Genomic DNA, 26,711 nt, shown 5'->3' on the forward strand with positions numbered 1-26,711 from the left:
TTATCCAGAATAATTCATTATTCGTAGGAATTAAAAAAAAATCATGGACCTACCTAAAACTTCCAATAACTCTATTATTTCCCTTTATTATATAACACATAAATAAAAAGAATTAAAAAACGCATTTAAAATCCTATTAATCACGGTTTTTTTTAAAATCTTCATACACACTTTTGCTAATCACAGTCAAAACAATTTAATAATTTTTAATTAAGTAAAAAGTTAAACAAATTCAAAATAAAAACTGCCATGTGGTATCTTCTTCTTCTTCTCTGTTTCTTTCTCTCTCTCTCTTCCTTTAAGAACGCGTTGCAGACTTTGATCAGACTTCGCGTTCCCGCCGCCCATCTCTTTCTCTCTCACACGTTTCTTTTTTTTTGTCTCTCTCCCTAATTAATCGGCGTAGCTGTGTGACCCGATCAACATTGCAAATTTCTCAACTTTAAACCTCTCTTTCTTTCAAAAACCCAAATCACAAGATTTCTTCAAACACTCTATTTTTTTTTCTCTTCTATGGCGTTATCGAAAAATAGTAACAGCAGCAACAACAATAAGAAGAATGTTTCGTACATCTCAGTCCCTTCTCAGATCATAAACTCATTATCTTCTTCCTCTTTACAATCCCTTCTTGTTTCTCCCAAGAAATCATCATCAAGAAGCAGCAACACCAACAGATTCAGCTTCTCTTACAGAAACCCTAGGATCTGGTTCTTTACTCTCTTTCTCTTCTCACTCTTTGGTATGTTGAAACTCGGATTCAACGTTGACCCAATCTCTCTCCCTTTCTCACGTTACCCTTGTTCGACTAATCAACCATTAAGCTTCGACGGTGAGCAGAGAGCTGAATCTCATCTGGGTTTGGCTCTAAACTCGAATTCGTCTTCTGGGTATTCGAATTCGAGTGAGATTAGTCAATCAGACGGTGGGAAGAACGGGACTTTGTTAACTGAGGAAGGTGATTTCTGGAAACAACCTGATGGGTTAGGGTTTAAGCCGTGTTTGGGATTTACAAGTCAGTATAGAAAAGATAGCAATTCGATTTTGAAGAACAGATGGAAGTATCTTCTTGTCGTTGTCTCTGGTGGGATGAATCAGCAAAGGAATCAGATTGTTGATGCTGTTGTCATCGCTAGGATCCTTGGAGCTTCTCTTGTTGTTCCTGTTTTGCAGGTGAATGTCATCTGGGGAGACGAAAGGTATAATACTTAAAAAACTCATTATTTCTGAAACAAGAGGTTATGATAATGTGAAGTTGTTGATCTAATTGTCTTGTTTGTTTGTTGCAATTTTAGTGAATTTGCGGATATATTCGATTTGGAGCATTTCAAGAATGTGTTAGCGGATGATGTCCATATAGTTTCGTCTTTACCTTCTACTCATGTAATGACGAGACCTGTGGAAGAGAAGAGAACTCCACTTCATGCTTCTCCTCAATGGATCCGTGCTCATTACCTCAAGCGAGTAAGATCTCTTATAAAAACTATCTCTGATTGAATGTGTTTGTTTGACTATAGATTGAGATAATAATAGTGTTTCTTTCCTCTGTTTCTACAGATCAACAGAGAAAGAGTTCTACTTCTCCGTGGCCTCGATTCAAGACTCTCCAAGGACCTTCCTTCTGATCTTCAGAAACTACGATGCAAGGTAGCTTTCCAAGCGCTGAGATTTTCTCCGAGGATTCTTGAACTCGGTAACAAACTAGCTTCAAGGATGCGTAACCAAGGACAGTATCTCTCACTTCATCTAAGAATGGAGAAAGATGTTTGGGTTAGAACTGGTTGTCTCCCTGGTTTAACTCCCGAGTACGATGAAATAGTCAACAGCGAAAGAGAACGTCATCCCGAGCTTCTTACTGGTAGATCAAACATGACTTATCACCAGAGAAAACTCGCTGGTCTATGCCCTTTAACTGCTCTAGAAGTCACAAGGTATAATACCAACTAAAATCCACATGATCTTATTGCTTATGGTTAGACAATTCTGTATTTAACAGTCTTATTGCGATTCCACAGGCTGCTTAAAGCATTAGAAGCTCCAAAGGATGCGAGAATCTATTGGGCAGGAGGAGAGCCTCTAGGAGGGAAAGTGGTGTTGGAGCCATTAACTAAAGAGTTCCCTCAGTTTTACAACAAGCATGATCTTGCTTTACCCGGGGAGCTTGAACCATTCGCCAAGAAAGCTTCGGTTATGGCCGCAATCGACTACATTGTCTGCGAGAACAGTGATGTTTTCATACCGTCTCATGGAGGAAACATGGGACACGCGTTACAAGGGCAACGAGCTTACGCTGGTCACAAGAAATACATCACTCCAAATAAGAGACAGATGCTTCCTTATTTCATGAACTCGTCGCTTCCTGAATCGGATTTTAACAGGATTGTGAAAGATCTTCATCGAGAATCATTAGGACAGCCGGAGTTGAGAATGAGCAAAGCTGGTAAAGATGTTACAAAACATCCTGTTCCAGAGTGTATGTGCTCAGACCGACAACAACAACAACGGTAATCCAATGCTTAAGCTTTACAGGGGGGTTGGTCATTGTCACATTGTTGGTGGCTCGGAAGATTCAGATGACAGCCGATTTTTTCCCGATCACCGGAACTTTAGTGAGAAGACGATTCATAGTGGTGGTTCGTGCGATATTCTTTTAGTTCGGTCATTTTTTTTCAAATTATTGGGAGTAAATAACTGTTACATTTTTTTTTACGGTATACGTGGGAAGTAGAATAGTGAGAGGTTATATAAGATATGATTCTTTGATTCGATTTATTTTGGCTGTAATTATATATTACAGAGTTGTATACCGGTTCTTGCTTGTACTATATAAATAAAGCAACAGTTTATCATATTTGCTTATCTTTTTTTTTTTTTTGATTAATTCAGCTAACCATAGGTTTACACTTTACAAACTGCAAACATATTGAATGGGTCTAGGGATGTTAAAAAGGGTTTTATAAACCCAGCCCGGCCCGGCCGTGTACAAGCTCGGCCCTCCAAAAACCAATTTTGAATTTGGGCCCTACAAAACTAACACTAACGAGCCTAAACTCGGTCCAACCCTGACCCTGCAATTATTATTTTGTTTTCTCTTCCTAAGCGTGTTATTTAATTATTGACGAGTTGAGTGATAAACTTTGTAGTGGTCGTGGAATCGAAGCCAGAGCCTTGGACTGTGTCTCTGCTATGCGATTATCTTCTCTGTTTTGGACTTCTTGAAGTTGAATCTAATAAGCCCTTAGATCTCAGGAAAATTCCTTATTCGTTCCCCAATCTCTTCTTTGGATTCGTTCATCTTTCAATTCTTAGTTCCTCCATCATCTCAATTAGAGCGAATTGATTTCTACGAAGATCGTGTGAGTGAATTGATTTTGAGAGGTCCGTCAATGGTGCTTGGGAGTTGGGAGGAAGAAAAAAAAATTGCCTAAAAAAAAACCTAAACTAAAACGTTGTCGTTTTCAAATAGAAGATTGAAGAAGAATAAAACAGGGCCAGCTCGAACTTTTGCACAACTCGGTCCTAGACGAGCTCGAAATATTAATAACAAAAATACAGGGTTACGGGTCCAAGATATTTAAACGAGCCGGGCCAACCCTGTAACTTTAAGCCCTTCTTAACATCGCTAAATGGGTCGAACGATGATAGCACAATAGCGCTTAATGGGCTTTTTGTTTTCTGTTTGGCTTGATAATTAAAACGATAACGTTTTGATTAGGGTTTCTTTTTGTTGCAGAACGACGTCGTTTTTTGTTTGTCTTCTCTAAGCTCATAGATTGAAGTCAAAACAGTCTTGTTCGGGTTTTGAGAGACAGAGAGGAGGTTTAAGCTTCTGGTTCTGTGTCGTTCGTGTTTGATCACAATCTTCGCATATCAGAAGGGTTGGGGTTTGGATTTTGCGCACTGTTGAGAATCAGCTTTTCCAGGTCCGTTTTCGTTTCAGGTTTTATGTTGAGAATCAGCTTTTCCAGGCTTTTCGTTTTCTGTTTTTTTTTTTTTTTTTGATTAGAGGAACTCAAATTAAGAACCTTTAATCGTTGTTCTGGTTGAATTAGTCTGAATTGTTGTTAGCTTTGAATTGAAATAGATGCCTCGAAGACCAATAGGAAGAAGATTGGCAAAGCATCAGCCTTTAGCATTTTCACCGTTTATGCGGTTACTTGCTTTTGCTTCAATGGCTAGGCGTGATTTGCCTCATCCTAAAGACTGTCAATGTTCTGAAGAGATCTCTTTTGGTGAGTAAACTATTATAGTTGAGACTTTTCTGTTCACAACCATTGTAAACTTGTAGTGATGTTATCTATCATTCTAATTTTGTAGATGAAAAGGAAAAAGTCCCTAAGTTATCTAGAAAAGAGAAAGATGAACAAAGTTCGGACTCGTCTGATGAAGAAGACTCTCAGGTAAGAGGGGTTAATTTGTTCTTCTGTTGGTTTTGTAGATGAAAAAAGCTATCTAATTTATCAATGTTTGTTGATCTTAAGGGAGATGTGCAAGCAGACTTTGAGTTCTTTGATCCAAAACCTACAGACTTTCATGGTGTGAAGACCCTATTACAGAACTATCTCGATGACAAGGAGTGGGATTTGAGCAGTTTTGTTGATTTGATTTTGGAACAAACAACTGTAGGAACTGTTGTGAAAGTAGCAGATGATGAGGACGAGTCAGTATTTGCTGTTGTCACTGCTCTTAACTTGGCAAGATATAAGGCAAGTCACAAACAAAGACTCACTTTAAACGTGTGCTCTGTATTATACATAAAGCTTGTTTAATTTGGTTTTTAGGCTTTGTTGGAGTGATTCTCTAATCTTGAAATGTTTTTGTTTGCATTTTGTTCAGGACAATAAGTGCTTTAGAGAGGTAAAAGAATTCCTTCGTAAAGTGTGTTCTGAAAAGAATATAACGAAGGATCTAGAAATGCTCTTGGAGAAAAAAGCACAAGATGTTGGTTTATTGGTTTCTCAAAGAGTAATGAATCTTCCCCCACAACTTCTTCCTCCTCTTTATGATGGGTTGTTCGATGAAGTTGCTTGGGCCACTGAAGATGAGGTTTCCATCTTTTTCATATTAACTCTTAGTGTAACAACTCCTTATAAGGAATACAAATTTTAACAGTTTTAAAGTTGTTCCTGTTTATATAGCCTACAGGAGAGCTTCGTAGATCATTCCGCTTCAAGTCATATCTTCTAGTCACCAAGATTTACAAGGTACTTTTGTGTTTCTTTTAAGACTTTGGTTTGTCAGGCTATCTTGTTTGTATTAGTGATGTGATATGTATTCTTGGTTATATAGCTGAAGAATCCTCAGCAGAGAAAACCTCGCCGTGGTGAAGAAGACATTGAAGAAACAATATTTCTTAAGCCTGAAGATGAACTTTTCCTCGAGGTAACTTATTCGTGACATATAATTTTACTCGATTTATTGTGTAGTGAAGGAAAAATAGTTATTCTCTGAATATTTGTTGAAAATTTTGCATTTGCAGCTTAGCTCTTGGTCCTTCACATTCCCCATGTGCTCACAGCTCGTTACTTCTCAAGAAGTAAGTTTTATTTCTCCGGGCTTATTTCTCCACATAGTTTTGATTTTAATTGTTTCTGTCTTGTGATTTTTTTTGGTTTTACCGGCGATTCTTACAGATGAAGAATTATCAGCTGATGGGTTTAGTGATGGCCGTGGAAGCAAACAAGATTCCTAAATTCAGACAGCTGTTGAACTCTCTCATTGATTAACAATGGTGAACATCATCTTCTTCTTCTTCTTCGTTAAAGATTCAGTTGTATCGATTCCCGCCAGTTTTGATTTGGTTAACATTGTACTGTGTGTATTTCCTGCAAAATTATGAGGCTCTGTTTTGTGGGAAACAATGTCTCTCAAAAATAGTATTTCTGATAATTCATTTTTAAATCATCCAAACCAAACAATTACACGTAGCACCATTGTGAAAGTAGCAAATATTATTCGTAACGCATAAATTACAAAACATAAAGAAATGCATCACAAATAAAAGTTGTTGTTGGGAGGTGGCTCCACCCAAAGGTGGTGGTAAGACGCTCGGTGTGTTGGAGGGGGATCAGAGCTTATGAGATCACCGAGGGAGTAGTACATGCCATATTGCTCAAATTCATCAATACACGAAGAATATATTTTGTTCCTATGCACCGTGGAGAGACCAGCTCTTACAAAAGAGGCAGGCAAACTTGTAAATATTGTCAAGCCACCAAGATCTCTCTTCTCTTGCCATTCCTTGCGTTTAGAATTTAGTTTAAACACGGATGGGTTGCTGTTGTCGTAGTGTGTATAAATAACAAAGATGTCTCCTTCATGCTCCGTCATAAACACTGGGTTAAAGTTATCTAAATAATCAAAGGCGGGACATGGTTTCTTCAGTGGAAGAACATTCCATGTGGCTTCTTTAGACGGATGGAAAACCCCAAGATAGCCGCAGGTACTGAGACAGTAAAACATGCCATTGGAGAAGACACATTTCCCCCAAATGCGAAAGGGTAACTGGTTCTCAAACGAGTACGTAATCCATACGGTTTCACCAGGCCGCCAAGTATCGACCACAACAGTTGCGTTAATTTGGGTGTACGAGATCACCATACAGCTAGCTGATGTAGGAGCGGCTGAGAAAGCTAACCAACGGAAGCTGCGTGTGCAGGGTAAGTAGAAGGTCTCACGGGTAAACGGGTTACGAAGAAGTGGTGTCAGGTCTTGAGTCGAAAGCACCCAACAATCCTTTGAAAAAGCGGGGTTATGGGAACAATGCAACGTCCCTGGGAATTGGAGCTTACATGTTGGAAACCGTAATGGGTAAGGGATAGCGTCCCCCTTACTATGCATTGAGTATCGTGAGTTAAAAAGCAGAGGAGGAGGAAGAATCTGAAACTTGCGAACAGAGACAGCTGCTTCGCACCATGCCTTGCAGACAGCGGAAGCTTGTATGTTGGCTTTTAATCCAAGGCCGGACAGTATCTTCCGCAGGATATCTAAGGGTATTAGATTCCCCCACAAGCCTCCTATATCACACTTGTTCTTCTTTTTCGATCCATCCTTAGCTTTTTTTGCAGTGCATCTGAGGATTAGAAGAAAGAAGAATCTGGGGTAAGTTCTAACGAGAATCTAGAGTGGAGTATTGTCACTGATGTTAAGAGTGTGTTGCTATAGTGAAAGCTACCAACTCTAGGTATGTTCACGTAAGCAGCTAGCATATGAACACCAACATAAACCCTAATATTGATTGGAACAAAAAAGAGAAGAAAAAACACTCACGATTGGAGCTTTCTTATTCTTCTTTTTGAATCGGACACTGGAACGGAAACTGCTTCAACTATGGGCTTCACTGTGACCAAAGACGGCGATGTTGCTGCCGTGTATGTTCGACGGCGCGGCCTCATTTTTTGTTTCGATGAGAGGACTAAAAAAAAAGTGTAATGTGTTTTGTAAGTTGTGTGTGACATGCAAAAACATTAATGGAATTCTTATAAATGGGCCTGAGCCCAGCAAAACGAGTAATTGTTATGGTCCATACTGTTGATTTATTTTGATTTATTTAGACAAGTACCCCTCTGAACTCTCTGATAATGTTCGAATTGACCATAAAACAAAATATCTAACAAATTATATTCAACATGACCGATCCATCAAATTAAGCGATTTAATTACAATGATGATTTAATCGTTCTTATGAGTTATGGCTGACTAATTATATAATTTTTATCACTGTAAGAAGATTAGAAAAAAAAAACAAAAGAAAGAATACTTACTTTAAAGTTTAAACAAAAGAAAGTGTCTCTCCATCTCCTTCAACGCGTAGAAGAAAGGGTTCAGACGACTCAAAGTGTTAGTTTCGTAAGATGTGGCGAAGATCTGTTGTGTCACGTATCTCGTCGAGGATCTCTGTTTCTTCTTCGTTACCAACAAACCCTAGACTGATTCCTTGGTCTCGCGAATTGTGTGTCGTTAATAGCTTCACCGAGCCTCCGCTTCCTTCGGAATCAACTGCTAAGTTAGGGATCACTGGGGTTAGATCCGATGCCAATCGAGTTTTTGCCTCAGGTACTGTCGCCGCCGCAGCTACCACCGGTGAGGTTTCGTCTAGAGTTGCGGCTGTGGCTGGATTAGGGCATCACTACGCTCGTTGTTATTGGGAGCTTTCTAAAGCTCGACTTAGGTATGTGTTTTACTTTCTCGTTTCTCATGGGAATTTGAAAAAAATTGGAAATTTCCATTTTTCTGGATTCAGAATCCTCATTTTTGTTTGATTGATGTTCGTAGTATGCTCGTGGTTGCGACTTCTGGCACTGGTTATATTCTTGGTACGGGAAATGCTGCGATTAGCTTCCCGGGGCTTTGTTACACATGTGCTGGAACCATGATGATTGCTGCATCTGCTAATTCCTTGAATCAGGTTATAGTCTTTGAAAAAATCTGTTATAACAGTACTAAAGCCATTGAAATGTTGAAATTTTTTGGAATCATTGTTGTGTTTATGTAGTTGATCTTGCTTCCTTGTTATCCATTTATTAGATTTTTGAGATAAGCAATGATGCGAAGATGAAGAGAACAATGTTTCGGCCATTGCCTTCAGGACGTATTAGTGTTCCACACGCTGTTGCATGGGCAACTATTGCTGGTGCTTCTGGTGCTTGTTTGTTGGCTAGCAAGGTGAGTGTTTGTTTCTATATAGTTTCTATGTTTTATAGCTCCAAGTTAGAGAGATTATGAATCTAATCTTTTGCTTCCACGACAAGGTTATTGCAGACTAATATGTTGGCTGCTGGACTTGCATCTGCCAATCTTGTCCTTTATGCATTTGTTTATACTCCGTTGAAGCAACTTCACCCTATCAATACATGGGTTGGGGCTGTTGTTGGTGCCATACCACCATTGCTTGGGTAAATTGTTTTTCCTTTTCCTCTTTATTTCACTTAGTTCATGTTTGCTTTTCCCTGAGTTTAAGTTTCTATGACCGAGTTTTAGCAAATTTATTTAAGCAGTTTCTGATTTGTAAGGCTTTCATAGCTTTTCTTCAAAATGGAATCATTGTTCGCCATATTTATGCTTAGTTATCTTTGATTTTTTCAGGTGGGCTGCAGCTTCTGGTCAGATTTCATACAATTCGATGATTCTTCCAGCTGCTCTTTACTTTTGGCAGATCCCTCATTTTATGGCCCTTGCGCATCTCTGCCGTAATGATTATGCAGCTGGAGGGTAAGACCATATGGTTTCATATAAGATTAGAATGTCTTTTGAGATCTTTGAAAGAGTTCTAAGTCTTTTGAATGATCTCAGTGTCCTAGATAGTGCTAGATAATAAAAAGTGTAAAGTGTCACAGCAGCCTACTTTCTGGCGGCTTGATAATGAGTTTCCTCTGCTTAGAAATTTAACATTGGCAAATATTGCAACCAAGACCCAAGTTTTGATTTTGTGTCTTATTACCTTGCTTTCAGTTACAAGATGCTGTCACTCTTTGATCCGTCAGGGAAGAGAATAGCAGCAGTGGCTCTTAGGAACTGCTTTTACATGGTCCCTCTCGGTTTCATTGCCTATGACTGTGAGTCTTGTGGATTCATCTTTCTTTAGTTCAAAGGCTGCACTACTACTGTGTCTCTGATTTATTGGTGTTCCTTCCATTTTTGTGACAGGGGGATTAACGTCAAGTTGGTTTTGCTTCGAATCAACACTTCTCACAATAGCAATTGCTGCAACAGCATTTTCATTCTACCGAGACCGGACAATGCATAAAGCAAGGAAGATGTTCCATGCGAGTCTTCTCTTCCTTCCTGTTTTCATGTCTGGTCTTCTTCTACACAGAGTCTCTAATGATGATCAGCAACAACTCGTAGCAGAAGAAGCCAGTTTAGCAAATGAAGTAAAAACTCCCAGACGAAAGAGACGTGTAGCTCAACCTCCAGTGGCTTACGCTTCTGCTGCACCGTTCCCTTTCCTCCCAGCTCCTTCCTTCTATTCTCCATAATAAAACCATTGAGCAAGCTCTTGAAACTTTTTGGAGACAGAAGTGAAGAACATTCTGATTTTTGTTCTTGAGTTTAAATCTTTGTGGTTAATAAGGAAGTGGAGAACGCATACAATTTTTTTTTTTTTTTTTGCTCCACATAATTGTATTTTTCCAAAGTCATGAAACCATATACAAACACAGTTGCCTAAAAAAGCACAAAAGCAACAAGATTTGTACGGTTAAGATCGAAGTAGGATACTATTAACTAAATTTGGGCTTTGAGAATTATGTTGGACTTTGGGGGGGTTTGTGGTTATTTGAACCGAAAGAAGTGTAATCCGAAAGACTTCAACTAGTTGTAAGAAGCAACAAACATATACTACAACACAAAACAGTTGGGATTTTGTAGTTTAAGTGTGCTTGTTGACTCGCATCTACAGCTAAAAAAGCAACCTAGAAAGCCTATAGACCGTACGTAACAGGGCTTGTTCCCTAGATGGCCTGTAATGGACTTTGAGATTTTATGAGCTATATGGCTAAATGCATTTAGCCCAAAAGGCCCATTTATTCACTATGACTAGTAGTGTGCTCTGGCCTATTTCTCCATTTCTGCTCATACTAATTTCCCATCGGACATTTTGTGTTCGATCTACAGCTGCTAGGGTTTTATTTTGTTTTCTCTCTCTTCTTTTGGAGATTTCTGCTGCAGTAACTAGGATTTGATAACTCTATATGCCGTGATGGCTTCCCAAAATGTTTCAAATGATGTTAAGGCCTCACTTGGTCCCGTCGGACTCGATCGGGTATGCCCTATTCGAATGCTTTGCTACTCTTTTGGACTTTATTAGTTTCTGATTTGCAACTCAATTCACGTTATATATATACTCTGCTAGGATTTGGTACTTTTATATACTCTGCTAGGGTTTGGTACTTTTATAAGTGTTTCGAGTTTTATCTAAACCTGCAAGATATTTATTTTTTGTCCAATCGTGTTTCACTTTCAATGCTTATGGATGATATTATTGGTGATATAACCATTACAAATGACGGTGTTAATATTCTTAGGATGTTGGGGGTCGAACACCAAGCTACCAAGGTATACTTGATATATTCGTGATGGTTATAATACAAATATTCATGCAAAGATTTGTGTTGATATTCTGGGTTTGGTTATCTGCAGAATAGACCAGAGAAAGGATGCGAGGACAAGTGTCTATCTAAATTGAAAACTCGAGTCGTAGATTTACTCAAAAGTATTAGTTGATTCATTTTGTCATAAATCTTCTTCATTTTTGTGGGGTTTTGGATACAGAGTTCAGTCTAATTTAGATAAGATGAATGAAGTTTTCATATCTAATGCCTGAGATACTTTTTTCTATACTCATTTGAGTGTGCATTTTTTAACATCTAAAGAGTGTAGTATGTATGACCTGATAATAATGGATTTGTACAGACCCTCAGGCTTTGGTGCAGCATGTTCCTTTAACGAACTAGTTGCTTCTCGTCTAACTTCAACAGAGGAGCAAACTCCTCAACGAATTGGCTAATACCTTCACCCTGCGCATGTTAAAAACCAAAAGAGCTAAACCTTCACAAACAAATCAAGATTAAACCAAAAAAAACTGCAAATATTTCATCAAACGAGGCTAGTCTCCATGATCTTATGATAGAAGATCTCGCTTTGACCTCGCTTTTCATTTTCTCCATGATCTTATGATAGAGTCTGGTAGCTTCAATTTCATCCATATTGTAATACGTTTGCAATTCTTGAGTAGTTTCGTCCAAAGTTGAGTAACGCTTGAAGTGTTTCAGCAAGACTTCCTGGATTGTTGTTTGTTCCTTGTTCTGTTGGATTTGAAATGTAAGTATTTGAAGGAACTGCAGAGCACTTTCAGCATCTTCCAAATTACTATCAGGAAGCAATGGAGGCACTGTCTCATTCTGTGAATCCTCCTGGAGGCCTTCGTTGTGTGCAGATGCAACAACTAATTTATGATACTCTACTCTTACCTTTATGTTCATTTTTCTCAGAATTTGATGATAAAGTAGATTAGCTTCAGTTGCATCCAGATTCTTCTGTTTCAGTTCATCAGCCATTTTCTCCGAAGCTGAGTAATGCTGGAAGCATTTCAGCAAGACTTCCTCGTATGCAGTTGTGTTCCTTTTCAGTTGGTTGTCGCGTGCTAAGGTCTCAAGGAACTCTGCCAGAGTAAAAGCATCTTCCAACTTAGGCTGCTGCTGTACACTTCTTTCACGATCACATTTAAGTTGACATAAACTCTGATAATCTGCTCTCACCTCCTTTTTCATCTTCATCATAGTACTCTCATATAGTTCAGTAGCTTGACGATGATCCATATACTGGCTCAATTTCTCAAGGGTTTCCTCTGAACTAGAGAAACCGTCTAAGCATTTAAAGAAAGTTTCCAGGGGTGCAACTGATTCCTCGCTCTGTTGGATTTTACCTGCTAAGATACCAATAAAGTCTCTAGCCGTAAGCGCATCTTGCAACTCACACGGTTGTGCACTTGTTACCACAGAAGCAGAAGCAACCGTTGAGGATGTAGAATGTGAGGTAACCAACAGTGGAGCGACTTGAGCAGCAATTGAACATAATCTCTTGTATTCTTCTTTGAAGCTGGTTCTCAGTTTGGTCATGTAACTGTAAATGAGTAGACAGGCTTGATTTTGATCCATATACTTGCTCAATTCGCCAACTGTTTCTTCTAAAGTTAAGTACCTCCGGACACATTGCAGGAAAACTTTTTTGCATGCAACAGTTTACGGATCTCCTAACTTTTTTGAGTAGCACGCTTTCCATGAGTAAAATGCTTACAGGCATGGACGTAGATTCTAGAAATACGCCGAGCAGGAGTATGAAGCTTGTGTGCAGAGCTGCAATGGTCAGGCACAACAGAATAGAGTGAAATCTCAAGTGCAGCAACTTCTCTAAGCTCCTCTTCTAGTTTCTCGATTCTCGTCTCTAGATGCTCAATCCTGTCTTCAAAGTTCCCACCCTTATTCTCTGTAACATCAGCCGCCTCGTTCTCACTTTCAGCACTAAGAGCACCGTTCGAAGCATCTTCCCAGACATCAGCATTGATACCTTCTCGAGCATCTGTATCAGTGTTAGCATCTTTACAATCTTGTTCATCAACATCTTTCTCCAAAATCACAAACGGATCCACTTCTTTTGTCCACAACTCTGCTAGAATCTGATTTCTGATGAGCATCTGCAGAGGCAATGGCGGCGCCGTTATTATCATCCAAGTAACGAACATCTACTGACTCGTAAGCCTCAGACGGTTCTGATTGTGTGGTTGAATCACTTGCCACTGTAGAGATAGTACTAGACACTTCCTTAGCATCCTGTTTCTCTTGTTCTGACAATCTTTTCTGGCTATTCGTCTTCTGCCGCTTTTGATCTTTTCTTACACTCTTGGTAGATCGCTTAGACTGGACATTGTTAGCTGTTCTTGCCTTCATCATTGTTACACTCTTTGGTATATATATACCTGCCACCAAACAGACTCCACGATTCTAGAGAATACCCAAAACTCGATTTTCTCGAGTGCAGTAGTAAATGTCTCAGTTTCTTGCCAATCCTCCAAAAGCTGTTGGAAACCATTCTTCCATCTCAGGTTTGTTTTCTTGCCTGAATCACCATTTGATTCAGAGATGCGTGTAATGCGAGACGTACCAAAAGCTTGCGAAATAATCTGCCTTAGAGCTATGATGTTTGATAACCAGAAGGTCAACCTAACAAATGGGAGCCAAGAGAAAACATTTGCTTTGATCACAACTGAGAAGACTCAATATCCTGAAAGGTCACACACATATCAAATATAGTCTGCCTACCTCGAAACATCATTTCCACAAGATTTAGCAACCAAAACAAGACCAGAAACAGAGTTTCTAGCAATCGTAGCACGCTTTCCATGAGTAAAATGCTTACAGGCATGGACGTAGATTCTAGAAATACGCCGAGCAGGAGTATGAAGCTTGTGTGCAGAGCTGCAATGGTCAGGCACAACAGAATAGAGTGAAATCTCAAGTGCAGCAACTTCTCTAAGCTCCTCTTCTAGTTTCTCGATTCTCGTCTCTAGATGCTCAATCTTGTCTTCAAAGTTCCCACCCTTATTCTCTGTAACATCAGCCGCCTCGTTCTCACTTTCAGCACTAAGAGCACCGTTCGAAGCATCTTCCCAGACATCAGCATTGATACCTTCTCGAGCATCTGTATCAGTGTTAGCATCTTTACAATCTTGTTCATCAACATCTTTCTCCAAAATCACAAACGGATCCACTTCTTTTGTCCACAACTCTGCTAGAATCTGATTCCTGATGAGCATCTGCAGAGGCAATGGCGGCGCCGTTATTATCATCCAAGTAACGAACATCTACTGACTCGTAAGCCTCAGACGGTTCTGATTGTGTGGTTGAATCACTTGCCACTGTAGAGATAGTACTAGACACTTCCTTAGCATCCTGTTTCTCTTGTTCTGACAATCTTTTCTGGCTATTCGTCTTCTGCCGCTTTTGATCTTTTCTTACACTCTTGGTAGATCGCTTAGACTGGACATTGTTAGCTGTTCTTGCCTTCATCATTGTTACACTCTTTGGTATATATATACCTGCCACCAAACAGACTCCACGATTCTAGAGAATACCCAAAACTCGATTTTCTCGAGTGCAGTAGTAAATGTCTCAGTTTCTTGCCAATCCTCCAAAAGCTGTTGGAAACCATTCTTCCATCTCAGGTTTGTTTTCTTGCCTGAATCACCATTTGATTCAGAGATGCGTGTAATGCGAGACGTACCAAAAGCTTGCGAAATAATCTGCCTTAGAGCTATGATGTTTGATAACCAGAAGGTCAACCTAACAAATGGGAGCCAAGAGAAAACATTTGCTTTGATCACAACTGAGAAGACTCAATATCCTGAAAGGTCACACACATATCAAATATAGTCTGCCTACCTCGAAACATCATTTCCACAAGATTTAGCAACCAAAACAAGACCAGAAACAGAGTTTCTAGCAATCGTAGCACGCTTTCCATGAGTAAAATGCTTACAGGCATGGACGTAGATTCTAGAAATACGCCGAGCAGGAGTATGAAGCTTGTGTGCAGAGCTGCAATGGTCAGGCACAACAGAATAGAGTGAAATCTCAAGTGCAGCAACTTCTCTAAGCTCCTCTTCTAGTTTCTCGATTCTCGTCTCTAGATGCTCAATCTTGTCTTCAAAGTTCCCACCCTTATTCTCTGTAACATCAGCCGCCTCGTTCTCACTTTCAGCACTAAGAGCACCGTTCGAAGCATCTTCCCAGACATCAGCATTGATACCTTCTCGAGCATCTGTATCAGTGTTAGCATCTTTACAATCTTGTTCATCAACATCTTTCTCCAAAATCACAAACGGATCCACTTGTTTTGTCCACAACTCTGCTAGAATCTGATTCCTGATGAGCATCTGCAGAGGCAATGGCGGCGCCGTTATTATCATCCAAGTAACGAACATCTACTGACTCGTAAGCCTCAGACGGATCTGATTGTGTGGTTGAATCACTTGCTACTGTAGAGATAATACTAGACACTTCCTTAGCATCCTGTTTCTCTTGTTCTGACAATCTTTTCTGGCTATTCGTCTTCTGCAGCTTTTGATCTTTTCTTACACTCTTGGTAGATCGCTTAGACTGGACATTGTTAGCTGTTCTTGCCTTCATCATTAAACTCGTCCAACGCAAGCCAAAGCAACAGTTATATTAAACTCCCCCAAGCAAGAAAACAATCCAAGAAGATTTGTGTAACCCTACAGAGAATAAAAAGTCAGTGATAATCCTCAAACATTAATGATCTTTAGATTTTGGTTGAGCAAATAGATTTTTAAAAAAACACAACTAGATAAGATATATTCCTGTTACTGAAAACGACAACAAATAATGGAGTAGGAAAATGACACAATTGGTACTTGCTACGTTTTGTCTGATTCTACAGTATCATTTTGGGGTCCCAGCATATGGGTGCATTCACATAGGCATGTTACAAGAATGGTTAAACTATGTATGAGTTACAGTAATGATTAAACTAACTAGATATGATAAAAACTCAGGAACTGAATTTTCTAAGGTATCCCAAAAATATATAAAGTTGCAGAGAGTGATAGAGAGAAGCAAAGCATGAAACGACCATGAGGACTAGGAAAAGAAAGGAAGATTACCTGAAAAGGTAGGTCCAGAAGAAACAGAACACCCAAAAGAACAAGAAGAAGCAGATTGATTATGAGAAAGTGGTGTGTTTCACATCGAAATCATTACGAAACCCATTTTTGCTTGTCTACTCTCAGATTTGCGTCACTGACCTGTCTTTATCTATGCGTCACTAAGATTACCTGTCTTCTATCTGTAATCCATATAATAAACAAAGCTACTTACTTACTCTCTCTCTCACTCTCTATGTCTCTTTCACTATGGGAAGCTCCGAATGCGGGAAGTTATGGATGGTGAATATATTTAAATATAGAAAAGAACATGGATCGTGTTCGGTACGGACTGTAATCGTGGTCGTGTGACTCATGGAAGTTTGTGTCGGTGGCTCTAGTGTTTACCGGGAATAGCCGGTTTACATTACCAGAGAGAAAAGAAAAGTAGCTTCTCTTTTAAATGACCGTTGTGTCCTTTTTTTTCCTTTCGTCCAAAAACAATTGACATGAATCTACTGTAAGAAGCAACAAACATCCACAACACAGAACAGTTGGGATTTAGTAGTTTTAAGTGTGCTTCTTGACTTGTTTATTCTTTGTATACCCTCTTTTCGAGACTAAGTCCCTTTTGTATGATGCGGGTTGAGCTTTTTATGTTATATGCCCTCCTATCCTTTTGTCATGGCTGATGGAACCGTCGTCTTTCCAACACTTTGGACAGAGCTTATGGATCTTAACCAAGCTAATGAAATATATAGCATCCATGTGAACTTTTGTTTCAAGTCCATGTCTCATACATAGATCTTAAAAGTTCTTATAGCTTACACTGTTATGAGGGTATACCAATAAAGTGTGCATATCCCAGATGCTATGTGGTGCCTCTTATGAATGTGGTCAAACTCTAGTCTATCCAACTTAGTAGCTCTTATAGTAAGTATCTGATTCCACAGCACCTAAAGCACTAATATCATTTGACTTGGACAAAATATAGACAAGCAAGACTCAAAAAATTCTCCTTGGATTCATTTGTTCAAGTCTTCATGTTTTGGACCTCAAAATATGAAAAACGAATCCATACTCGGATTCTCTTATCACCATATGACAATCATCATAAACCGTGTTGTTAAGAATCTTGATATCACGCAAATCCACCACAATCCCTGGCTTTTCCGAAGCTATAAGACAAGTAATCGCATCTACAGCTAAAGGAAAACTGTGAAATATGAAACATGTATAGTTTAATAGTATTATATATCTAAGCAACATCCAGGTCCAGGGTTAAATTCATATTTCTTAGTATACAAAAGAAATAGAGAGAAGCTCTAACTACTTGAAATATGCAAGAAAACAGAGAATCTTTAACTACTTGAAAACTTGAGAAGATTGAAAAGGAAAACACAAAAGTTAATTCACTGCATAAATGTTACAGAAATAACTTGGTGGTTGGTTTCTATGATAGTGCAGAGAAAAACATATAGGAACAAGAACAACAATGGATAAAAGAGACCCAAACTTCACATTATATTTGTATCTCACACATATCAACCAAGTAATTGGAGTTAAGTTAAAAAAAAAAGTGAAAGAATTGTTACCAACAGAGAAGATTAGAGAGTTACCTGGACTGTAGTACTGCATTCCACCTGCATCTTTGGTTTTCACTGTTAGGCCTTAATTCCTGAATCTGGAAATTTTGCTAGACCATGGAGACAATGTTAGATGTTAGGCCTTTTATCTTATAAACAGCATACTCTATGTTCCTTTTAACTACATTACACATTCTCAAGGTTCATCCACAGAATAGATCGTCAGATTGGTAATTCATGGGTTTTCTTTGGCTAGCTCTCTGAGTGGAGTTACTAAATTATGGGAGAAGCCTCAAGTTTACAAACATGATTGCTGTCTTGAAAGATCATTAATTTTACGCCAAAGAGGGAATATTACAAATACACCTATGACATAATCTACATCCTGAATCTAGTCTATGAAATACAATCAATTAACATAATCTCCATTTCTAGAAAATACATGCATATCATGAGATCATCTAGATGTGATTAACTCATCAGTACCTACTTTGGTTTATGAGGATGTAAAGACGAACAAGAGAATTATGATCCAAAGTTAATACAGTTTTAACTAACTATATATAATGACACTTGACAAAATGTGATTTTAGCATAAAGGTTCCTTGTAAAAGCTTCAAGAAACTATAAACAAAGAGGTCCATAAAGAAGTTAGTTAGCTGATCTAATAAGAGGTAGATTCTTGCGTCTCCTCTTAGACCGAGCACGACGCCTTAGCATCCACAAGATCAGCAAGAAACCAATCAAAACCAGCTGAAGTGCGAAGACTAGCTTCATACCTGGACACAACAACAACAACATCTCTCGTAATTCGGTTGGCTAGACAATCGAAGAAAATACAAATTTTAGCATTAGAAGAAGAAAAAAACAAGACAAACCTTGGAGATTCTTGACCATGTCCTGAAGATCCACTAAGGTATTAGAATCCTTTAAGGAAGTGGTAGAACCGAGTTTCCTGTCTACAGATTTATGGTTGGTTCTAGGTTTGTAGATGTAGTTAACATTACCACCCATTACGCATGTGTTGGGACAACCAATGCTACTTTCGTACTCATCACTTCCATCACAGCAATCTGAAGACAGAACAATAACATGATCATACACCAAGAGAGAGCTTAAACGAGAATCATTCAGCAAAGATATTACTAACCACAGATTTCATCGTTTATACGAGAAGAGTAAACGAACTTTGGTGAACTTCCTATGTTCCTACAGTAAAACTTGCCATTTGGACATGCTGAAGTTCCTGAAATAAAAAGGGTAACAAACATTGATGCAATCAATCAATCAACCAGATTATATAGCTGAAGAAATTGAGAAACTTTCTAATTATGCATCATCTCAACAAACAAACAAACAAAAGACACATTTTTTTTCAAAACTGAAGTTATGAAAGAGAATCTGATCCGATAAAAATGGATTCATACTACAAAATCTTTGACTGGGCAAGAAATTAAAGTCTCGTCTGAGCTCTCTGGATTCTAAAATTAGGTGTTGGAGGAAGAGAAGGGGGGGAGGGAGTACCAGGCTCATCGGTGCCGTCGAGACAATCGCAGAAGTTGTCGTTAAGACGGTCTCTATGGAATGATTTGGAGCCATCTTTGCATCTGATAATATCTGATTCGAAATACTTTTCATCTGTCTCACAACAAAGAACAAAGTAACTAAAGAATCAGAGATTAATCGATAGAAAGATAAAAGAGTGAGAGTGATCGAAGAAGTAACCTAAGGGGTGAACGCCAACGAGGGGAGAGGTCGAAGCGACGGAGACGACGAAGGCGAGTTACGAACACAACACGACGCACTGCAGCAGCATCGTGATGTGTTCAGTTGACTCGCATTTGGACAAAACCGACGCCGTCATAAGTAATTCGAGTTCTCTCTAATCGGACCAAACTCTCTGGTTAAACGAGACTCGAAGTCGAAGCTTTTTTATGTGTTGGGCTTGGGTCTATAAATTAACGACTTTGGTTAGGTTTTGGTATTTTGCAATTATATCAGAGAACCGATGTTGGTAGAGTTAAACGAGTAAACCGGGTTGGTTAAAGGCTCGACGGCTGCCATAATCAGCGATCAGGATTCAGAACGTTGAGCTGCGGCGAAGATGGCGATGAGGTTGAAAACAATGGCGACTTTGCCGAAACTGATTCAAAGTATGAGAAAAGAAGTTCCGAAGCATTCGAATCCTGTTTTGCCATCTCTACGACGAGCTTTCTCTCTCTACGATCAGATCAATCTGATTGACAATGTTCCCGAAGACCAGCTTCGCTTCCAAGAGTAATCATTTCAAATTCGCATGTTTTATATTTCCTATATTAAAAAAAATGAACTCCTTGTTGTTCATCGTGGTTTCTGGGTTTTGGGATTGAATGGTTATGATTAGGGTTCATGGGATTCTCTAACTTACTTAATTAATTTGCAGATTTAATGAAACGAGTTTCACGGTGAATGGGGTCAAATACGAAGGAAGCTTACTCTGTGTTGGGAATTTGTTAATGTCATGGAGCCCTCGTAAATTCTCTGAGATCACCACTGATAGGTATAATAAATTTCCCCTCTTCTCTCTAATTAGGGAACTGTTTCGTGAGCTATATAACTCGAGTGTTATCAGTCATTGATTCTAACCAATGCTATGTCACAACCTCTTATCGATAGCCGACTAATTTTGAATGTGCACTGCTGGAGTGAAAGTTTTGTGCTTTTAACAAAAGATTGGTTCAAAGGTTATCTAATGTTCATTGTCATCAGAGGATTTTTATACCTTTGTGGTCTTTTTATGTGTTTGATCAAATTTTAGGTTTATTATGTTCGATTAGCGTTCTTTGCTGTCATTGGTCTTGTGCTCTATGAAGTTTATGAATAAATGCTGTCCTTTAGCAGAGTGGCTAAACGTTTGTACATTTTCTATTTACATGGATGCAGCTTGTCTATCTTCCAGACAGTTCGACCCATTCCAGGTATTCATAGATTCAACTACAGCCTTTCTCTCTGTCTTGAAAACAAATTTGTTTCATTACTTGTGAAATCTAGTTGTTGAACAAACGACTCTTGGATATGAACATTAGTGAACCAACTATTGCATATTAGCATCTAACTTCAGGTCTTGATATATACACTGTCTTTACTAAATCATCAATGGTTTTCTGTCTGTGTGGTTAACCCTCCAGAGCTCTTAATTGTTGGTTGTGGAAGAGACATTCACCCGGTAACTCCCGAGGTCCGTCAGTTTGTGAAGTCCATTGGCATGAAGCTAGAAACAGTTGATTCTGTAAGTGTCTTTTCTCTAGTCCCAAGCTTATAGCTCTCATAGTTTCTTATGCACTGATTTCGATTTCACTTTAATTCAGAGAAATGCTGCATCAACTTACAACATTCTGAATGAAGAAGGAAGAGTTGTTGCTGCGGCTTTGCTTCCATATGGAGTTACATCCTAAACAAAAACTAACAACTCTGAAGCTCCAAAAACTGTAAATGATTGTGTTCAGACTTTCCTCGGAATCTCTTCCTAAAATAAACCGAACTTCATCAGATTTTTTTTTTCTTGCGTTTGAGCTATATTGACAAACGTTGTAACATCGGCCAGACTTTTTTTCTCGCATTTCACATCTTTCCAAAGAGATGTATCAAAATTTTCTCCTGAGGTTATAGTAATGAAAGAGAGATTTCAAGATTCTGAATGTTTGTTTTTGTTTGGTTACAGAGAAATCGTTACGGTTAGTCTTTGTTTTCTATATACAGAAATTGTTACGGTTAAATTAGTCGTCAAATTCGTATCTCGCGGGCTTAGTAAAAGTAAGTAGAAGAAGAAAAGACTCTTTTACTGTGTTTACGACGACGACGAGCTTTTCTCAAAACCCTAAAATCTCGCTCTCCGTCTCCGGATCCTAATTCTCGAACATGGCGTCTCTTGTTCAACCATCGCCTACTTTGCCGGCGCTACATCTCCGCCGCTCTTCTCTGATTCGTCCCCCTTCTTCTTCTTCTTCCGTTCGATTTCCTCTCGTAAGTCTTTCTCGATTTCTCTCACTCTTCCGACTCTATCTGGTATATCAGTAGAGCTTTTTACAGTCTTCGTTTGTATCTGATGAATCTTCTTCTTCGATTGTTTAATGTTGGGTGTGGAAGAACAGAAGTGTAACGCGGCGGATCCGTACAAGTTCGACGGCGGAAACTCCTCCGGTTTTCATCTGCTTACAGGCGACACCGTTCCCGCAAGTTTTTCGAGGACTCGTTTGGAAGATTCGATTTACAAGAACACCACACGCCTCCGTATCTTTTCCGGCACTACTAATCCTGCCTTAGCTCAGGTTTCTTTCTTAATTACTAGTTTGGAACGATTAGGAAGAAACTGATTAGTAGCTTTTGACTGGAGATTTGTTCAATTGCTTGCTAAACGATTAGGAAGAAACTGATTTGTGTGATTTTGTCGTTTGTTCACTGGGTGTTTTATGATGATACAGGAGATTTCTTGCTATTTGGGTCTGGATCTTGGGAAAATTAAGATTAAACGTTTTGCTGATGGTGAGATCTATGTTCAGCTGCAAGAGAGTGTTAGGGGATGCGATGTGTTCCTTGTACAGCCTACATGCCCACCTGCTAATGAAAACCTTATGGAATTGCTTGTTATGATTGATGCTTGTCGGAGAGCATCTGCCAAAACTATCACCGCTGTGATTCCTTACTTTGGTTATGCTCGAGCTGATAGAAAGGCATGCCCTTCTTTATACTTCTGTCTTGGAATGATATCTTCTTTTATAATGTTGCATCTTGGTTTACACGCGTTACCGGTTCGTTTTCAGAAGTAATCAATTGTCAGCTTAAAGTCAGATCTATAGGTAGTTAGTATTCAGATGTAATCAAATTGGTAGCTTAGTTCTCTTTATGTAGCGGATTTGTGTTCGTCAATTGTCTCATTCCTGTGGCTCCATTTAGTTTCTCGTTGATGGCTAACTCTTTCAATCTACAAATTTTTGCAGACTCAAGGACGTGAATCTATTGCAGCTAAGCTTGTGGCAAATTTGATAACACAGTCTGGTGCAGACCGTGTCCTTGCTTGTGATCTTCACTCAGGACAGTCTATGGGCTACTTTGACATTCCAGTCGATCATGTTTATGGCCAGGTAAGGTTTCTATCTTAATGAATTCCTCAAAGCATTGAGTTCCTTTTGTGACAATGGATTCTTATGGCAACTTCTTTTTGTACTTAATATTCATGAACAGCCTGTGATACTTGATTACCTAGCAAGTAAGGGCATATCCTCTGATGATTTGGTGGTAGTTTCACCTGATGTTGGTGGTGTCGCAAGGGCTCGTGCTTTTGCCAAGAAGTTATCTGATGCACCTTTAGCAATAGTTGATAAAAGACGTCATGGGCACAATGTTGCAGAGGTAACAACCCATTTGCAAATACATTTCAACCAAGACTGGAATTGACATTTAACAATCCATTTCATTATGTAGGTGATGAACTTAATTGGGGATGTTAAAGGGAAAGTAGCTATAATGGTGGACGACATGATTGACACAGCAGGTGAGTTATATAAGTTTGTATCTATCTGCATATAAATTCGTAAACACTCTCCGCTATACTTTGATACTTATCTTTTAACATATTAGGAACTATAAGCAAAGGTGCGGCTCTGTTACACCAAGAAGGAGCAAGAGAAGTATACGCCTGTACCACTCATGCTGTTTTTAGGTAAGTCCATAAAATGTTTCTAAATGCTGGACTTATAAGTAGAGAAAAAAGCTTATATATCCATTTGTTGTCTATATTCGGAAACAGTCCTCCTGCAATCAGCAGACTATCGAGCGGACTGTTTCAAGAGGTTATCATAACCAACACGATTCCTTTGTCAGAGAAAAACTATTTTCCTCAGCTTACAGTTCTCTCAGTAGCAAACCTTTTGGGGGAGACCATATGGCGTGTTCACGATGATTGCTCGGTGAGTAAACAAAAACAATACTTCAAAAGCAGTTTTTGTTTTAAGAGAAAATTGGGTCTAACGAACTTTATTTTGGTTTTCTTAGGGAGCCATTGAGCCATTTTCGACATTGGGGATTGATTGAGTGATGCAACAGCGGTAAAGAATCGACTTGCAGACTCTCACAGTAGTATGAATTTTCTGATAATGTACAAATTCTTTTGTGTTGTAAATGTTAGACGTGAGTGATTGTTAAGAACAGAACACTTTTGTAGAGAAGAGAGTAATGGAACCAGCTTTTTGAACTTCTAAGAATACAGTTTTTTGTGTCTTTTTGTATCCAATCATTTAGAAAAATAGCTAACATTTCAAGATTAATAATTTTCTTAAAATATCAAATATGTTTTATTTGCAAGCCTAAAAACGAGGTCTAAAAGCGATATGTACTTGCAAAACAGAGAGAGGTAAGATCAAGCGACGGCGGCCAAGACACCAACAAGTGGAGCAGCGGTGACTGGTGCAGGTTCAGCCTGCTGATAATCAGTCCTATCATCTCCGTAAACATCGTTATCGTTAGGTCCTCCTACGACTGCGCCGACTAAAACGTTAGGGTTTGGTGCAGGATTGTGAAACCATGCATCGAACCCTTGAATGCACGCCACAGGTGTTTGGTCCATGGTGATCGATATAATTGAGGCTGCTCTATGATGAGGTCTTTGGGGATAATTGGTCCCAAATCTAACCATGTAGCTCATATTCTTAGGGTTCGACCCAAGTATGTAATTTACCTATATGATATTCATTGACATCAGATTTTAGTAAATAATATAAGAATAAATCATCATTCCATTCATTGACAATTAAATATGTAAATATTATATGAAAAAGTCTTGATATCATTTCAAGAAAATGTCTTATGGTTGGTACTATATTAGGTTGAACTACCTGAGAACGAGCGAGGTTGAGAAGATCAGAAGCTTCAAGAGCGCCATTGGGACATTGGATGGAGGCTTTCGCGTCTTCAAGATATTTAGAATAGGCAGAGAGGACGAAGGAAGCGGCAGCCGTGTATTGGAGGTTGTTCGACGGCAAGAACCAGAGCAAACCACCCGGGGTTTTCTTAACGTTATTGGAACCTTTTTGAGCACAGTTGCAGATAAACTGCTCCGCCATACTCTTGAACTCTGCGATCTTTCCATTGCTCTCTACTTTACCTTCAAATGCATGCTGCATTTGCACAACTTTGTGTTATGATTGTTTCTTGTTACAGAAGTTACTGATGTGTTTTCTTTAGTGAAATAATCATAGCCTACCTTGGCGACCAAGACTTGTGCACCCACAAACTTATCGTCCCACGCGAAAACAGTCCTCGGACCTCCGCTACCAGATGCTTGTGTTAGATAATCGAGATAAGTCTGGTCGTTGGTGGCACGGTGGAGCCAAGCTGCAGCCCACAACAACTCATCTTCGTATCCACTGCTCGCGTAGAAGCCACCCGCGTTAGAAATGGAGTTTTGGTAAACGCCAGGGTGAGCCTTAGCGAATTCAAATAAATCTTTTGCATGACCAATGAGTATATTGGCATAGGCTTCATCAGATGGTGCAAAGGCTACAGAAGCGGCAGCCATTGCTGCAGCTGTCTCACCTGCTAGGTCAGCGCCTGGATGTTGAGCATCAATGCGAAATGAAGGACGCGGAGTGGTCATATCCTCGGGTCTCATCCAGCACCCGTGGTCAGAGTATCCCTCACCCACTTGTCCGTAAAGAACATCAGGCTCGGGATGGGCTTTGATGAGATAGTCAGTAGCCCATTTGAGAGCCGCAAGGACGTTTTCGTACTCCTGATGAACCTTAAGCTGCGATGCCATCTCTATACTGCTCCAAGCTAGCATTGTTGTCGTGAACGCCATCGGAAATCCAAACTTCATGTTGTCTCCGGCATCATAATACCCGCCGGTGAGATCAACCTATGTTTTTCACAATTAGCAAATATCATAATTTAACAAATATACATTACAAAAAAAAAAAAAAAATGAAAATATTTGGGACAAAGCTTAGGATTTGGGTTCTAAATTACATGAACATCAGAACCGTCTCTAAGTGCAGAATTTCCTCTCCAAGTAACTCTCTGGTTCGGTGGTAATTTTCCAGAGCGTTGAGCTTCGAAATACAAAAGACTCTTTGTGAGAGCTTCTCCATAATCTGTAGAGACAGCTCCACGAGCCATCGACATTAAAAATAACACAATGCAAATACTTGTCATAAGCATTGTGAAGATCCATTTTTCAATTGAGACATCATTTGAAAAAAAAAAAAAAAAATAGACGATCTCAAGACCAATTTGAACGAACAATTGATTTTACTTTGTTTCTTCCTTTTGTCGTATCTATGTATTCAACTATTTATAGAGAATCTCTATAAGATGGAATCTATGGCTAATTAAGGATCATTCACATTTGTATTTTTACAAAATAGAACAATATAATTAGCTAAAAATTTGTAGCCTGAAACTTATCATATTAGACATCTTCTCAAATATCCTACCTAAAAGATATAGATAAGATCATAAGACATGTGTACTAAATTAGCTAGGCTTTTCGTATAATACTACAGTAAAACCTCTATAAATTAATAATGTTGACACCAAGACATTTTGTTAATTTATAGTGATATTAATTTATCTATAAATTATTAATTATTATTTTATAGTGTAAATTAATAATTATTAATTTATAGATACATTTTTAATAGTTTAACTTTTAAAAATTATGAATTGAGATAATTTTAACAAGATAAAACTAGACTTTCAGATGTTCAAACATTTATGTTATTGGAATTGAATTTGTAATATTTAGAAAATATTATTAACAATAAATTACAAATACAATAGACAAATTCACTTATACACATGGCATACATAAATTCAAAATTTTATCCATGTATAAAATTTACTTTTTGGTATAAGAGGTACATCACATGTATTGGTTTTTCATCAGTTTTAAACATTTGTTGATTAATTGAATGATGGTAGCTATATAGTTGTTACAA

General features: G+C 38.7%; 7 protein-coding genes, 1 long non-coding RNA gene and 4 pseudogenes across 16 annotated transcripts; 6 read left to right on the forward strand and 6 right to left on the reverse strand.

Annotated features, from left to right (window-relative positions):
* Window positions 1–93: 93 nt before the first annotated feature.
* Window positions 94–2,848, forward strand: LOC104793392 (O-fucosyltransferase 20). The gene is made up of 4 exons (XM_010519743.3): window positions 94–1,196; window positions 1,293–1,461; window positions 1,555–1,928; window positions 2,013–2,848. The coding sequence occupies exons 1-4, from the start codon at window positions 514–516 to the stop codon at window positions 2,503–2,505; spliced, it is 1,719 nt and encodes a 572-aa protein (XP_010518045.1). The 5' UTR covers window positions 94–513; the 3' UTR covers window positions 2,506–2,848.
* Window positions 2,849–3,711: 863 nt separating this feature from the next.
* Window positions 3,712–5,907, forward strand: LOC104793397 (protein BCCIP homolog). 2 transcript variants are annotated; one of them, XM_010519750.3, is made up of 9 exons: window positions 3,712–3,920; window positions 4,082–4,229; window positions 4,315–4,397; window positions 4,479–4,703; window positions 4,834–5,043; window positions 5,136–5,201; window positions 5,287–5,379; window positions 5,477–5,533; window positions 5,631–5,907. In XM_010519750.3, the coding sequence occupies exons 2-9, from the start codon at window positions 4,082–4,084 to the stop codon at window positions 5,721–5,723; spliced, it is 975 nt and encodes a 324-aa protein (XP_010518052.1). In that variant the 5' UTR covers window positions 3,712–3,920; the 3' UTR covers window positions 5,724–5,907. The 2 variants fall into 2 exon arrangements, with proteins under 2 accessions (XP_010518052.1, XP_010518053.1); XM_010519751.3 differs by lacking the exon at window positions 3,712–3,920 and adding an exon at window positions 3,950–3,965.
* LOC104793396 (F-box/kelch-repeat protein At3g18720-like) lies at window positions 5,861–7,425 on the reverse strand. Its single transcript, XM_019246444.2, has 2 exons — window positions 7,267–7,425; window positions 5,861–7,069 (listed from the first exon to the last, which is right to left on the reverse strand). The coding sequence occupies exons 1-2, from the start codon at window positions 7,389–7,391 to the stop codon at window positions 5,989–5,991; spliced, it is 1,206 nt and encodes a 401-aa protein (XP_019101989.1). The 5' UTR covers window positions 7,392–7,425; the 3' UTR covers window positions 5,861–5,988.
* Window positions 7,426–7,583: 158 nt separating this feature from the next.
* On the forward strand, window positions 7,584–10,362 carry LOC104793395 (protoheme IX farnesyltransferase, mitochondrial). 2 transcript variants are annotated; one of them, XM_010519747.3, is made up of 7 exons: window positions 7,584–8,167; window positions 8,272–8,404; window positions 8,524–8,661; window positions 8,758–8,891; window positions 9,082–9,207; window positions 9,448–9,551; window positions 9,643–10,362. In XM_010519747.3, the coding sequence occupies exons 1-7, from the start codon at window positions 7,851–7,853 to the stop codon at window positions 9,972–9,974; spliced, it is 1,284 nt and encodes a 427-aa protein (XP_010518049.1). In that variant the 5' UTR covers window positions 7,584–7,850; the 3' UTR covers window positions 9,975–10,362. The 2 variants fall into 2 exon arrangements, with proteins under 2 accessions (XP_010518049.1, XP_087311092.1); XM_087454966.1 differs by having other exon boundaries at window positions 7,666–8,167; window positions 8,748–8,891.
* On the reverse strand, window positions 9,380–13,715 carry LOC104793394 (uncharacterized). 3 transcript variants are annotated; one of them, XR_015560026.1, is made up of 3 exons: window positions 11,967–13,451; window positions 11,387–11,513; window positions 9,380–10,161 (listed from the first exon to the last, which is right to left on the reverse strand). XR_015560026.1 is itself a non-coding variant. In XM_010519745.2 (2 exons), exons 1-2 carry the CDS (start codon window positions 12,651–12,653, stop codon window positions 11,439–11,441), a joined length of 1,086 nt encoding a protein of 361 aa, XP_010518047.1. In that variant the 5' UTR covers window positions 12,654–13,715; the 3' UTR covers window positions 11,199–11,438. The 3 variants fall into 3 exon arrangements, 2 of the variants coding, with proteins under 2 accessions (XP_010518047.1, XP_019082393.1); XM_010519745.2 differs by lacking the exon at window positions 9,380–10,161 and having other exon boundaries at window positions 11,199–11,513; window positions 11,643–13,715; XM_019226848.2 differs by lacking the exon at window positions 9,380–10,161 and having other exon boundaries at window positions 11,199–11,513; window positions 11,967–12,653.
* On the forward strand, window positions 10,510–11,416 carry LOC147943030 (uncharacterized). Its single transcript, XR_015560030.1, has 3 exons — window positions 10,510–10,759; window positions 11,022–11,052; window positions 11,137–11,416. It is a non-coding gene; the product is annotated as an uncharacterized LOC147943030 (long non-coding RNA).
* LOC147943031 (uncharacterized) lies at window positions 11,499–14,564 on the reverse strand (annotated as a pseudogene). The gene is made up of 2 exons (XR_015560028.1): window positions 13,815–14,564; window positions 11,499–13,715 (listed from the first exon to the last, which is right to left on the reverse strand). The product of XR_015560028.1 is annotated as an uncharacterized LOC147943031 (transcript).
* A 2-nt stretch (window positions 14,565–14,566) lies between these two features.
* On the reverse strand, window positions 14,567–16,313 carry LOC109124941 (uncharacterized; annotated as a pseudogene). The gene is made up of 3 exons (XR_015560027.1): window positions 16,175–16,313; window positions 14,934–15,766; window positions 14,567–14,834 (listed from the first exon to the last, which is right to left on the reverse strand). The product of XR_015560027.1 is annotated as an uncharacterized LOC109124941 (transcript).
* Window positions 16,314–16,927: 614 nt separating this feature from the next.
* LOC104793393 (uncharacterized) lies at window positions 16,928–19,603 on the reverse strand (annotated as a pseudogene). The gene is made up of 5 exons (XR_015560029.1): window positions 19,465–19,603; window positions 19,264–19,377; window positions 18,890–18,985; window positions 18,618–18,812; window positions 16,928–18,518 (listed from the first exon to the last, which is right to left on the reverse strand). The product of XR_015560029.1 is annotated as an uncharacterized LOC104793393 (transcript).
* Window positions 19,604–19,712: 109 nt separating this feature from the next.
* LOC104793398 (uncharacterized) lies at window positions 19,713–21,411 on the forward strand. Its single transcript, XM_010519752.3, has 5 exons — window positions 19,713–20,016; window positions 20,162–20,278; window positions 20,662–20,696; window positions 20,907–21,007; window positions 21,087–21,411. The coding sequence occupies exons 1-5, from the start codon at window positions 19,844–19,846 to the stop codon at window positions 21,171–21,173; spliced, it is 513 nt and encodes a 170-aa protein (XP_010518054.1). The 5' UTR covers window positions 19,713–19,843; the 3' UTR covers window positions 21,174–21,411.
* On the forward strand, window positions 21,283–23,994 carry LOC104793400 (ribose-phosphate pyrophosphokinase 5, chloroplastic). The gene is made up of 9 exons (XM_010519753.3): window positions 21,283–21,741; window positions 21,870–22,046; window positions 22,200–22,448; window positions 22,716–22,859; window positions 22,960–23,127; window positions 23,200–23,269; window positions 23,356–23,437; window positions 23,525–23,684; window positions 23,770–23,994. Exons 1-9 carry the CDS (start codon window positions 21,637–21,639, stop codon window positions 23,806–23,808), a joined length of 1,194 nt encoding a protein of 397 aa, XP_010518055.1. The 5' UTR covers window positions 21,283–21,636; the 3' UTR covers window positions 23,809–23,994.
* Window positions 23,948–25,961, reverse strand: LOC104699444 (endoglucanase 14-like; annotated as a pseudogene). The gene is made up of 4 exons (XR_015560025.1): window positions 25,741–25,961; window positions 24,977–25,630; window positions 24,609–24,890; window positions 23,948–24,451 (listed from the first exon to the last, which is right to left on the reverse strand). The product of XR_015560025.1 is annotated as an endoglucanase 14-like (transcript).
* Between the last annotated feature and the right edge of the window lie 750 nt (window positions 25,962–26,711).

The sequence above is a fragment of the Camelina sativa genome, chromosome 6 (assembly GCF_030686135.1).
Source record: "Camelina sativa cultivar CO46 ecotype springtype chromosome 6, ASM3068613v1".
Classification (NCBI taxonomy): Eukaryota; Viridiplantae; Streptophyta; class Magnoliopsida; order Brassicales; family Brassicaceae; genus Camelina; species Camelina sativa.